The following is a 15,170-nucleotide window of genomic DNA, read 5'->3' as shown; positions in this document are numbered from 1 at the left end:
ACAAAATTACAAATTTCTACTTTTACAGAAAACAAAAAAAATTTTTTAAATAGAAATGACATTATAAATTCTAAATTTAACCTAAATTATCATCAACAATGCCTAAATTATTTCATGTGTTCAAGACACTGTTCATTCACTGTGTCAAGGGGAACATAAAAAATTGTCATGAAATATTAATCAGGAACACTGTTTTGTAATATTTTTAAAGTTAAATTAGGCTTCTAAATAAAACCATTTAAATAAAAAAAATTTGCTATTAACATCTATAAAACATTACTGACAAACTATTATATTGAGAATAAATTTAAGAACATTTCTTTAGTCACAACTAAAAAAAAAGCAATTTACAAACCTATGTTTTTTGTGAAATCTTTAATTTTTACCTACAGGTTTTGTTCACTTCTAATTGTAAATAATGTATATATATATATATATATATATATATATATATATATATATATATATATATATATATTCTAAACACCATATATGAACATTTTTCTACTTCATATACTGTTGAAATCTAATAATACAAAAATTGGCATAAATAAAATCGAAATTAACACAATTTATGCAAGAACCTTAGTTTTTTTTTCACATAAAACACAATCATGTACAACTGTTGTAAAAAAATGTAAATTTTAAGCAAACCTTTTTAAATGACTATATAATATAATACTACTTATTACAATAACAATATATTTTATAGATAAAAACAATATTTTCAAACCTTTAAAACTTCAGGAGGAATTTTTGTTATAATGTAATTTGTTCCATACCATTTTTCAGTAAGAGTAGCTTCATTAGCAAACTTTTTCCCTACAACTGCTACCCTGAAATAAATACAGATTATATAAATTTGCTCTAATTAATAAGATTGCTTATAGTAAGAATGGTCTCCCAGCATTTTCTCCTGAATCCACTGCACCTCACCTTTTCTACAGAAATTATCATACACTAAGTAGATTTCTCTTTTTTAAATTTGTGTTTTGCTACTAGTGTACTACTTTCATTTAGATGAGATAACCTACTGAGCACTACCCATGAAAATAAGATGAAAGCAAAGGCGTTTTTGAGAAAAAAGCTAAGTTACACAGGCCTATAATTTTCTTGTCTTGTTTTTTCATTAGGTAAAGATCTAATTCTAATAGGTAATTAATTGCTCAGATACTACTCTTCTGTTGAGAAATAATTTACTGATTTACGTTTTCCTTTATAGGTGCTACTAAGACAATAATAAAATAATTACATGACTTCTGTAGGAATTTGAATTTTATTTCTTGAATGACACTCCCTTATCCTTGAATTTTATTTCTTGAATGACACTCCCTTATCCTTCATAAATTTAATTGCAAAATATGTAAGTCAATATTAAGACTGACTAGTTAGATATGTAAGAAAATGAGACTAATGTTAATTTAAATGTTTTACATGTTTACAATATTACATATAAATAGAATTTTTATTAATACCATGAAATCACCTAAAACTGGGATTCTGTTATTTTCAGAAAGCCTATCTAGAAAATGTGAAAATTTTTCAGCAAAATAAACTTTCTTCTGCTATTAAATTTTACTCTAACTGCTTCCAACATAAATGGAAATTTGCACTATTAAATTGATTTCTTCCTATTTTAACAAATTTGTTAACTAAATAAATCTTTTATTCTGATCTGTACATAATAAATATTACGTACCAAGACATCTGTATTATCTGTATTGTATTGTGTATTGGTATATAATAAGTATTACAGATTACATGAAATTCCAACACTGAAAGCCACCACTCAGAAAGATTATATGAAGAAAGATTATCTAAGATTGTTGAAGTGTGATTCTTTGTATATTATATTCCTTGATCAAGAAAAAGCACAGCATATTTTGTTGTATGCTGAACTGATGTCAAGAATTTTAGTTCATCTCCTCTTCAAAACCTAAAGTTAAATTCTAAAAACAACCATTTATAAATTTTTATGTAAAAGGTTGCACTTATATGCATACAAAATTCAGACTGCAAGAAATAAAATCATCTGATACAGTTTTGAACTTGCTGTTAAAATTTTAGACAAAATTAGTTAAAATGAATAATTTTTAAACTTTGTAATTTTTACAGACGATGCTACGTTTCACCTTATGGTGACAATTCACAAATATGGTGATCTGAAAATTCAAATGTAACTTAAGAAAGCAATGTGGGACCACCAAAATTATGATTTTGGTGGTCCCACGTGGTACCAAAAAGGTGGCGTGTTTAATAAAAAATCTTCTAATCTTATGTAGAAATATTTACCTTGATTTTTTCTTTGCTAAAAAGATTATCAATGGAAATGTTAATTTGTTTTAATTACATACTTCCTTTCCTCAATCAAGTGAATTTGAAAATTTACTTTAAATTAAAATTTAATTTTTAATTTAAAATTTATTTTAAATTTTCAACCAGATCAAAAAATTGATAGACCAAGAAGGCCTTATTTATACACCCTGTCCTTTAAAACGTACAGCAGAAAAAAATTGCTAGATCAAATACACACGTAGTGATTTAAACGAGACAGTAACATGATAAAGGGCATTAATTCAGATTTTGTAAAATATTAAACAGATCTCATATATAAGTAAACACTAATTGCCTAATGCCATAATATAAAACCAAAAATATATTAAATTTTATTTTATCCACCAATTTCAACCAGAAAAATGTGAAATGGAAAAAAAACAGAGTTAGAAATACCAAAAACTGAAGCACTTAAATAAAATAACATTGATAATAAGAAGAAAATGGAAATAAATACCTTATGTTATCAGGTTTTAAGTACCCCAAAACTTTATTTACAAGTTCTGGTTTCCATTCTGATAACAAGTAAGGTCCAGACAAAACTTCATCCAAAGGATAATCCTGGAAAAAATATATGATTATTAAAAATGTATACTTATAAACTAAATGAAATATTATAAGCTTCAATGCATAAAATCGTCATAGTACTCATCTCAACGACAGTTCTTTATACAAGAAAAAATAACAATATACCATGCTAAGACAGTAATCCACCATAGTCTTAAGCCTCCTCAGCTCAACAAAGATAAGTAAGTACATGTGACGCACATATAAGTACAGGGTCAGGTTATGATAAAGTTATCAATATTAGGGAAATCAAAATTATATATAAAAAGACAAAATGAACATTTTTTTGTTTTATCAGAAGTCAATAAGTTTTAAGTCAATTGAGGTAATTCACTGTTACTGTTGCAATCTTCATAATTTTTCATTTGTAAAATCTGCCCTGCCTTTAATTAGACAAAGCTTGCTTTAGAAAATGGTATGTATTACTGGATTCTGCAAACCAGGTAAATAAATGGCAATATGAATTTCAACCTAATCATAGAAGGTGTAATTAACACCTTAACAAAGAAAAAAAATATATAATTGCTTCAATGTACTTACTACTGTTCATTTTACTGTCACCTGTAAAAAAACCTAATCTCATAAGTGTAAGTAACATAAGTAATGACTGATTGTTTACAGTAATCAGCATCTTCTAAACTGCTAGTTCTTATCTACTTTTATCTATTTAGCCTACAGAACCACCATAAGATATTTACTTCAGAGGATGAGTGAGGAGATATGTATGAATGTAAATGAAGTGTAGACTTGTATAGTCTCTGGTCGACCATTCTTGTGGTGTGGTTAATTGAAACCCAACCACCAAAGAACACCGGTATCCATAATCTAGTATTCAAACCCATATAAAAGTAACTGCCTTTACTAGGATTTGAAACTTAAAACTCTTGACTTCCTAATCAGCTAATTTGCGATTAGTAGTCTCTTATCAGTAACAATTCTAATATCTATCTGTGAGGTTTCTGAAAATTTAATGACATGAAACTACTATCTTTTTTTGCTTCATTCATTTGTTCAACATCACCTGTCTAAACTAAGGTCTTCTACTTTCCTTTTAAGAATGAATACTTGTCTTACCTTTCTTTCACACATTATTTTAGTCCATATTACTAATAAAAATCCAACAGAAAAGGCCTTCTACATCAAGAGATCAAATCACAGACCACAATTTATATCTGGTAGGATTTTTTTATTATGATTTATCATTATTCACTTTCAGAAAAAAGTGAAACAATGCTGACAAAATGGCTGAAAGCCACTTTATGACATTAGGAAAAAATTTCCCAAACTGTATTTACGGAAGACATCGATTTTTACATGATCACATTTATTTTAGTGTATAAATAACTTTATAACCTTTAAACATTTCTACTTTCAGAGAGGTTAACTGCTGTTAAATTCCCTTAAGCGATTATAAAACATATTTATGATCACACTGATATTCTATGTTCCCCCAGTACATTATCAATTCAAACTTCCAAAAAGGTAAAATTTTCATCTTCACTTTTTTGTTTATGACCAAACAAGTAGCATGATTTCCACTAAATGTTATATGATGCCCTAATTAATGTTAACTGTTATGCCTTACTTTAAGCACATTACAGAAAACTAAGCTGTAGCTGACAAATATTAAGTTATTTTTAACAATTTTAATATGCATTATTCACCCAATTTTTTTATGAATTATTAATATTAATATTAGATGAACTGTAAATCCCACGATTATTGAAGATTATATCATATTTAGCATTTTGTCTGGCATAAACCACCACGCATGATAGTTATTACACAACAAACAAGTAGCCTATCATTTAACAATAGAAAAACATAAGAAGTTACGTTGTTACGAGCCAGTGTTAACTTTCAACCATTACCCACCAATAAAAAAACTAATTTTTATTAATCTAGCAATCATTTTACTCACATGCATTAGTTGACTCAATTGTGTAACATAACTTGACGGTGATTCCTTATCTTTAAATCTAAAATGCAAGGCCATAATATCTCTGTTTTCTTCATATATCCATTTTTTTGGTCCTTCTTGTTTTAATAAATTTATGTACTGTAAAATACACAAAACTAAATTTCAATTTTTTGAATACCAGTCATCAATTAACCTAATAGGTAAGAAAGATAAGAATTACAGTTATCAGTCACCAACATGAATGCAATTTTCATCTAGTATACAAGAAACATAAAAGATTCTAAAAAATTTTATCAGAGTACCTATTCAATAAGTCGAAATAAAGATTTTAAAATTCATTCTCAATTCTTTTTGTAAAGACTTAGAATTTTAAGAAGAACAACCAAACAAATTCTCATTGCCTTCCACACAACTTTTAAATAGATAATCAAATGAAATGATCAAATAAGAGTTGAAAAGAGACATCCACTAATAAGAAAATGTTAAAACTTTAGTGAATATGAAAATTCATATCTGAAAAATAAATTGATTTAAGTTACAATCATTTAAAAAATAAATACATAAATGAATCACTGATATATAGAAAGGGCCACATAAAAAGGAATCTCTGAAAAATGGAAGGCATGGAAAATGAAGTTAAAACTCAGGATAAAAGTCCAATTTCAAAAATATGATTATAAACTATTTTATAAACAATTTCAGCTATCATCATACCATCCAAAACAATGCCAATTCTATGTGCTAATTTAAATCTAAGATACAATCTGTTTTAACGTGCACAAGCAAATACAATGTAATGCAAAATTACAGGCCAGTTATCTAAGAAACATATTTGAGCATTAACAAACCGAGAATCTATGATTTAACAATTTCAAATGCAAATGAACAACACTGATCTCAAAAATGTGTTGAAGTAAAAAAAGCACAAAAATTTTTTCTCAAAAATAAGCATAAGCTTTCCTAGCAACTGCACAGCTCATTCTTTGCCTGTAATTCCTACACAGCTAGGAACCCAGCAAAAACTTATCTATATTGCAGTTCCTGAGAAGAGAAAAAGATGCTTTAATGTCACAGATTATTGTTAGGCAGACAGTGCTAGAGAATTTAATGAATTACAGCACATCAGAATATGATTTACCAATCATCTGTAAAGGTGACAATGTACGGCATCCAATTTAGCAGCAAATATACTGGACTGGCGTGATGTAGATATTACAACCACCTATAAAATAGTAGCCAACAGAGCCACTTTGTCTAGAGTCATCATTGTAAATAATCACATCTACATTTGTGAAAGAATACTGATGAAGTGTTTGGAAGGTTATTGACAAAAGATTCGATTCAATTAAAAAAAATGAAATTAGAAATGAATCATTTCCAGATAGAAAATGTGATAAATCAGAAGATGAATTTATTAAATAAAATTAAATAAAACAGAAATCATGAAGAATGAATGTTATCCAAATAATGTTCAAGCAATTATTAAGGGGGATAAAATATAACACACCACATTATTAAGTAAAATTAAAACTTTCCAACAAAAATTAATTTCATACTAAATTTTCATTACCTGAAAAATAAGTTCTACGATATCATCAATATGATTTATACCATCTTGTTAGATCCACTGTAATGATAAAAAAAGAAAATCCTTTTGCACCTTGTCGAACACCACCAACTAAGCTGTTACTCCAGCCACGAGATTTTAATGCAGATAACAAACTCCCTGGACCCTCATGACCAATCAGATGGCTCAGATAATGGGCAGGCTAAAAAATAAATTCACTATAATTTAATTATTTCAGAAACGTAATATGACTAAATTTTGATTTTAATACAAAACGAAGATTTTAAGAATTACAAAATGTTATTTTTAATAAGAGCAATCACCTGCTTTTAGTCTCTGCAATTATTCTCAGTTACATTAATTTGTAATTATAATACAGTACTTCATTGTAATTAAAGTAACTGTCAGCAGGTGTTTTTATACAAAGAAAAAATGTCTTATATTATCATATTTTAAGGAAGGGAGTCTATGTAGAACAAGATATATGCAGGTAAAAAAGAATAAATTCCAAATAGTGGAAGGGAAAGTGGAAATGTAGAGACATGCATTAATTTAATCAGTTTAATTTCCAACAAACTTTTGATAAATCCACTGTGATTTAATTTCATCAGTTTTTTGCATGAGTTTTATGTCTTTTAATGATGTTTTTATGACAGATTCCACTGTAATAAGTAACTTGTAATTCAAAAGAAATTTACGAATAATACAATGGCATTGGAAAGTCGTTTTTTTTAACTTCAGATTTAAATCAGATACTCTCAGACTTCAAATGTACAATATATAAAATAACAAACAAGAATTAAATATTGATTTTTAGTAGATAATTAATTCTGTGCTGTAAACTGTTATGCATTTTTTCTTACGGTGATTAGGAAGCTAGCTTTATACAAACATTACTCTTATTAAGCTTAATGTTTAGCCTCCAATCTAGGGAAAATGGAGACTTAGATGTTCAATTTTATGTGACGAATAAGTATCTACAGACAAAAATTAATACAATTCTAGGTCCACAAATGAGCTTTAATAAAACTTTTTTATAATAAAGTGATGAATGAACATACTGGATGTATTCAATACATTTTTAGATCAGTAAATGTTTACATACACTGCGTAGATCAATAGAAATTTCCACTTTTTATATACAATATTATAATTAGTGGTTTAAAATTAAAATCAAAATTTACTGTCTTAATTATAAACTCCTCCTATAAATGAAAATTACTCTTCTGAAAAGACAAGCCTGTGTTCATTCCTGCCTCATTTTAATGTTTAATGTTTTATACTTTTCATGGAAGGATAATGCTTTCTTAAGATTCTATAAAAAAAATTTGATCAACCAAAGAAAAATTAATGAGTTCATGAAAATTTTAAGCGTGAATGCTTAAAATCATGCTTAAAACGATAACCAATGATAATCAGGCTAGAGTAGTTTCTAACTCCATGTTATAAGAAAATTTAAACAAAACATTTGGGCTTGTTGTCCAGTGGGATTACGATTTCACACAATAATGCTTGGTTTTGCCCAAGCAGCTAAATTGTTCAAATATTAGAAAGATTTGGCTGGAAAAAGTTTTACTATGATCTCACACCAAATTATCACTTATTCATGCACTTAAAGAAGTGGTTTGAGCTGCAGCAATTTAAATGACAGCATTATTGACTAGTTCAAGACATAAGCAGTGAACGTTTATGACAATGGATTAAGGAAGCTTGAAACAATATCAAAAACTGTCATCATCTGTCATCAAAAAACTGTGCATCAGAAAAGGTGGATTTCCAGTTTTAGTTAACCTTGAAAATGTACCAAAAACCCAGTTTTTTTACCTCTAATCAATTCACCTGAAAACCAAAAGGAATATTTCTACTAGGTTTACATCATCCAACCGGGTTTCATCAAAATCTGTTAACTGCGGTCAGTAGAATGGAAAAAGCTAAAAATTATACTTAAAAACCTCTGTTTTTGGCTTTAATTCCAGTTTCTGGGAACTGATTTTCTTGAAAATCAATACGATTCTATTCCCAATAGGTTTACATCACCCCACCTAGTTTAGTCAATCTTTGTATTCCAAAAAATTCTTGTACATATATACAATAGCCTCCACGTAACTGCAAGCTTGGATGATCAGCCTCACATCACTGCTACAGTATTGTCAAGTCAAGTCAGCATACCATGATTAGTCATCTCTTCGAAACATAAACAAGATAATACTGCTTTGTTTACAAACAACTGTATACTGTACAGTAGTAAGAAAGTGACATCATAGTTTAAACAAAATTTTTTTTATTTTTTCTGTGTCTCTTTTGGTTTTCCATGTATATAAAGTTCAGTTAAGTGGTTCTGCCTCTTGGTATAGGTCTTTTGGCATGTGACTTGTATTTAGTTACACAGTCAATTAAGTTTTTATTGTGGTTTACAGTTCAAACTTTTTAAAGTAGTTCATTTATGTGCGAATAGTTATGAATATTTACTTGTGAAAGGTAAAAAACTTCAAAGACAGATGAGTGAAACTGTAAACAACGTGTATCATTTCATGAAGAATCTTTAGTTGTAGGAAAATTAAAAAATGTTAAGCATTTAACTGCTATACAGAAGTGTGAAGAGAGAACTACAACGCTGCCTACAGCATTTTCAGGACTCAGGTTCCTAAGAAAAAAGCATTTTCAGCCTAAGAAAAACAAATAGAACTTCATTGATCTGAGGGGCCAGAATGTTCATTCATTACCCTGAAAAAGAAAATGTTCCAAACCAATTACTGGATTAGATGATTTTGATAAAGGTGAATTATGAATGAATTTCTTCACTCAAAGATTAGGGAGCTGCCAACAGTTAAACTCTTAAAGAACTAAAAATTAAAATTTTTTAAGTGGCACAAAACAGGAAACAAAATAAAAACTTTAGTTGAAAAACATAATACTAGGCAGAAAAGTTTTTCTTATTTGCAAACAATCAGTTATTTTAGAAATGTATCTGAGCACTAGTACACTAAGATGGATTCAACGTTTTATCTCATTCAACAGCAAAATCATGTGCTGACGACAGTGGTGCAGGACTTCCAAATAAATAAAGGTGAATGCTTAATTATAATACAAGCTGGAAATGAAATGAGCTTTATTTCAAATGCAATGTTAACTTGGACAGCCAAATCAAAAAGTGGCGGATTACAATGATAGCATGAATACTAAAAATTATTTGAAATGGGCTGAAGAAATGGTTTCTAACCTTTCTCCTGAGTGTGTAGTTATTGACAATGCTCTGTATCATAATAGAATTTCTGAAAAACTTCCAGTGTCACCAAGAAATAAAATAAATGACCGTTTGGCTACAGAAACATCATATTCCATTTTCTGCTCAAATGCTTACACCACAATTATAACAACTAATTAAGTTGAACAAAACTAACAGAACACAATATTGATTTGATGAATTGTTGGAAAAAAGTGAGCATCAAATTCTCCGGTTTTCACCTTACCATGGTGATTTAAATCCAATCAAGATTTCCAAGATTTTATTTCATGATTTATTTTCAAATCCAATCACAATACTCCAAGCCACAACACAACGTTTAAGAAGTCAGAAACTGTGTGAAGATAAAATTAATTCGATGATTGATGAACATTGGAAACCTTACTGTTTACGCCATTGCATAAAGTTGCGTTTATTCCAATAAATTCAAGGTTATGGTCAAGTCTTGTAGTTTACAGGCTTGGTAATTTATTTTGCATTTTTGTAAGGCTTATCATACGTATATATTTAATATAGGTTGTTTGGGTTTGTTTTCGATATCATTTCTCTCAGGCTCCAGCTTGACTGACTGTTGCATAATCATATTGGTGTCAGTTTATTTCTATCACGCATTATTTATTGCTGTTTAGTCTTAATATATATATTATTCTTAAGTGTTTTTTATTCTCAACCAATTTCAATATTGTCATAGTTCCTAGAAGTCTATTTCTCTTTGTCTGCCCTGATGTCATTTCTTCAACTTGTGCGTATTCAGAAATTTATTTTATCAGTCTTACGTAATTCTTTAGTGGTCTGATTGCTTGTAAATTATTTTTGTTATGTCTTCGTTCCCGAATTCCACACGTTTTCTCTAATCGCTCTCATACTTACACTTAGACATTACTCTTGTTGTCACACACACACACACACACACTCTTCTGTACATTACTTTGTTCACTTCCCCTACTTCTCACCATGCCAGCTTTGTTCATTCCAGTTCAGTATTTCATGTTTGGATGTACAGGCTGGTCCCCAGGTAGGGACCAGCTTGCGGTTCTCTCTCATATAATGTGTTAATACTTTCGTCGTCTTCATACTCTCATAAACGTTGTATTTCTCTGTCCAAATATTCTCTTGTTCTCCTCGTCAGTGTTTTCGTGATTTCACAGTTTTCTATGTTCGTACAGCCTCGTTTCTTTGTTAAGTTAATCTTCAAATTCTGTATATTACGTCTCTCCTAAAAGTGTTTCAACCGCTACAAACTGCCAAAAACTCTATCGACGCCGCCATATCTTCTCCAGCTGCTGATTACATTTTCATCGATTTTCACTACTATAAATCTGAGACGCCACATCTTGTTTCAACTTCTAATCACAAATTGTTACCTCTGTTACAGACTACACCAAGGATAAACTGTATGTATATGTGCAATTTTAATTTTACAAGTTCATTTTTTACCAATATTCATGTGTTATTAAGGGATGTTCAAATCCTTCATTATTTATTGTAGTACACAGTTACGTCATTAGTAAAATTTGTGAAACATTCAGTTAATCATACATTATCTCTTCTCTTAAATTAATCTAAAGAAAATTACTCCTGATGTGAAGTTATGTTTTTGGACTTCATTGTAATTTCATATTTTCAAGAAAGCTTACTTACTAAAATTGAACTTGATTATTGTAATTAACTCTTTTTGTACTAGGAAATTATTGTGGCCTTTTTTCCACACTACACTAGAATTACATGTTTTAATTATTTAATGCTAAGTTTGATGTTCATAAATTAGAAAAGGCCAGTCCCAATAATAAGATTTACTGTAGTTTATTTGTCTAAGTTAATGACATTTGTTCATTGCTAATTTTTCAATATTACAGAATATGTCAGTAATGCAACAGTTTTCCAGTTATACTATTTTTATTGATGTTATGTTTTCTAAGTATATAATTATAAATAAGGTGTTTATGTTCTCTTGTTTTCAGGCTTTGTTAAATTGTAGATTTTCAAAATGTGTATTTGAAAAATGTATATTCCTGTATTTTCTCATTTAATATCATTGTTCATATGTTGATTCAGCTGATATTTATTAAGTATCATTAAGTTATGTTAGTTTCATAATTTATTTTTATTTTTTAAGGTTATGATTAACATAAGTTCAGTTGTTTTCTTTCTAATTAAAGTCCAATTTCTTTTGGCAAATACGAGCTGTGTGTTCTTTTATTTTTGTTAACTTTACCCAACACTTACTGTGAAAAGATTAAAAAAAAAAAATTGAAGGTCTTCCATAATATTTACCATGTAATTAGTAATAAATAATATTTTGTCATACAATACATTGTGACAGACACATACATTATGACTCCCCCAGTACAGAATTGGCAAACTTACTAATTATTTGGTAAGGGGGATTAACTAAGAGCAAGAAACATGTTTTTATGTTGGTCAGTATTCGTCATCACTCAAAGTTCACAATTACTCGGTGGCAACTGTCATACATATGTATGAGGGCTGTTTTTTTTTAACCTCTGATAGTGCACTAAGTTAACAAGAGATAGGCAGAAGCCAGGTCTGCAGATTGTGTGATTATGCCATGCCCCCCACACCACAACCTCTGCCATTGCCAGCTTCATTGCATCAGTCTGAGCAGAGCTACGGGCAAATTGAACAGGGGCGCTAAGATTGATGCTTCCCACCAAGTGTGATTTGTATGAAGTTTTCTGCAAGCAGAAGGACGCAGTGCTGCTGAAATAGACTGCAGAATGAACCTAGTGTAGAGTGAAAACTTTAAATGGTGTAGGAAATTTAAAAAAGGGCAAACGGATGTCTATGACAAGGTAGGAAAAGATGTAAGTCTGCTACTACTGTACACCTAGTTGAGCATGTTAATTTTATCAGTGACAAATTGAGATTTACAATAAGTGAACTTTCTGTGGAAATCTCTACACAATTGTGACTAAAAGCGTAGTACACCAGAAACTGTGGGCACATTCGGTCCCAAAAGTGCTGAATGACAATCACAAAATGCAGCATGAATGGTGACAGCTTTAATGTTTCTCACACGTTACGATAATGAGGGGGAAGAGTTTTTAAAGTCATCATTACTGTATGGACAATCCAGAAACCAAAGCAGTCTAAGCAGTAGATGCACACTTCTCCAAACAATCTGAAAAAGTTCAAACAGACACTGAGCAACAGGAAACACAATGGCTACAGTTTTGTTGGGCCACAAAGGTATCTTTTTGGTGGACTTTATGGAGCAGAGAATAACAATAACAAAAGAAATTTATTGTGAATCGTTATGTTGTCTCCACAGAGTGATCCAGAACACATGAAGAGGCATGCTTTCGTCCAGCATGGTTTTACTTTGAGATACTACTCAACTCATTCTATGTCAATGTCTTTTTTTATAGCACATCAGGTTGAAAAACTAAACAGTCCTCTTGTATAAACATTGCAGAATCATGTTTAGAGGACTCTAAACATCAAGAAAAGATGACCCCCTCCCACTCCCTGTCCCTTCTTATAAAATCCGATCTCATGCAGTAGCAAGTTCTACAAATTCTTTGGAAATTTGCAAAAAAGGTAATATTTATTGGATTATTTAAGTTTATTATATAGTACTTAAGTTTCTCAGTTAGGGTATCAATACATGACATTTAGTATATTTTTAAACTTATTCAAATATTCCTATATAAAAGTATTTTGTTAAGCTTCATCAGTACTACGTAGGATTTTTATAGATCAGTTGATTGCATAAATCAACTGCATTTTCTTATTTTAAGAAAATAAAAGAAAATTTAAAAAAAATTGCAAAGCTGAAAATGTACCCAAAAACCAAATTTATCTAACTTGCAGTTCCTGTGAACCAATTAGCTTGAAAATCAGTAAGGGCTCTCTAATTCCAGTAGGTTTTACATAACCCCACCAAGCTTTGTCAAAATCTTAAGATTTGCATCCATAAAGCAGTCAAAATAATCTTATACTTACATTCGTATGCTTATAACAAACAGATGCACTAGCAATTTCCAAATTTTTGGAAATAAACTGAAAATGCAAAAAGGTTAATTGGTTATGTGGAAAAATAAGGTTACTTTAAATAATTTTCAATAAAATCTTGTTTGGTATTATTTACCTTTCTTAGCTTCAAAACATTTTATACTGGTACTTTTAAATTTCTGTTATATATTTTACAGCATTTTAGTCAATGCCCCTCCCTTTATTTAACATCATGCCTTACCTGGCCTTCTTGTTATTAATGGTTACACTAATCAATTTTATTTATTTCCTGTTTTCAATAAACAATAAATTGAGGTTCTTGAAAAGGACATCCCACTTGATTGTTGATCTTATTCATTTATGATTCAAAATCTTTTTACTTAAAAGATTTCTAAATTTTATAAATGTTCATTCTTCTTCCTTTAATACAATTTTTTGTAATTATTGATTCTTTCATTATCATTGAAGTATGTACTTCTTTTATTAAATATGTTCTATCTTTATTAAAGATCTCATGTGTTCGTTATATCTTTTTAATTTTTTCCTGTTTATCCCATTGTATGTTGGTTGCATTGCACTATATTCCATTAACCTTCCACAGGAAAGGATATAAATGGAAAACTAAATTATGGAGAAGTAACCTTTAAAAAAAATTAAGTAAGCTTGGCCTATTTTTACAGTACTTTCAGTAGATTATGTAGATTCACATAAGGAATGATACCTGAACAGTATCATATAATAAAATATTTACATTTAAAAACAACTTAAATGTTAAAGATCTGTATGGTAGTCATTTATAGACTAAAATGTAAATTTGATCTTTAGACTGACTTTTAAAACATATTCCCTACATGCATAATTTTTATTTAAGGATTTAGCGCATTATATTTTATACAACAAAATATACATACCCCTGATTTATAATATTCTTGAAGATCTGGTATCGGGAATGTAATATTAAGAGATCGTACATCTTTTATAGGAACAACAATGCCTTTATTACCCAACTGCTTTGGGCCATAAGGATGCTCATTCCATGTTGGTGCAACTACCTCTTTATTTTCAACAGTATTAAAGAGGTCCAGCACAATCTCTTCCAGTTTATCCAAACTCTCTGTTGACAAGAGTAATTAGCATTAAAAAAATTCTAAAGAATTGGTCAAATGATAATTCTGATGTTTTGGTAATACATTACTCAAAATTTTATCTTCTATATACACAATTATCCTACATATACATACACACAAGAATAACAATAATAAATATATTCACATCATTTCACATCAAATAAATAAAAATAAATATACTTAGATTCACAAGCAGTAATCAAATAAAATTTACAGGTTTGGATCTACCCATTAAGCGAGGCAAAACATTTTTTTCAGTCACTCAGTTTTTTGTGTAGGACCCTGTAAAAAAGTTACTGAAAAAAGCAAGATTTGAGTAACCCACAAAAAACTAATTTCTCAGTTCCTATAAGAGCTCATTTTGGTGTCACTTTAAAGCTATTGGAATGGGCTTCCATGATATGTCACTTGGCAAAGTTTTGTGAAAATAGTTCA

General features: G+C 29.5%; 1 protein-coding gene across 1 annotated transcript in view; it reads right to left on the bottom strand.

The window, feature by feature from the left end:
• Positions 1 to 15,170, bottom strand: part of LOC142325527 (insulin-degrading enzyme-like) — a 70,937-nt gene that overhangs the window by 40,906 nt on the left and 14,861 nt on the right. Inside the window, 6 exon segments of the mRNA XM_075367394.1 lie at positions 734 to 836; positions 2,792 to 2,895; positions 4,823 to 4,960; positions 6,393 to 6,438; positions 6,440 to 6,591; positions 14,520 to 14,722. Coding sequence (XP_075223509.1) covers positions 734 to 836; positions 2,792 to 2,895; positions 4,823 to 4,960; positions 6,393 to 6,438; positions 6,440 to 6,591; positions 14,520 to 14,722 — 746 coding nt within the window.

The sequence above is a fragment of the Lycorma delicatula genome, chromosome 5, assembly GCF_047948215.1.
Source record: "Lycorma delicatula isolate Av1 chromosome 5, ASM4794821v1, whole genome shotgun sequence".
NCBI classification, from domain to species: Eukaryota; Metazoa; Arthropoda; class Insecta; order Hemiptera; family Fulgoridae; genus Lycorma; species Lycorma delicatula.
Note: the sequence above shows the minus strand (reverse complement) of the source record. Positions and strands in the feature narration are given on the sequence as shown.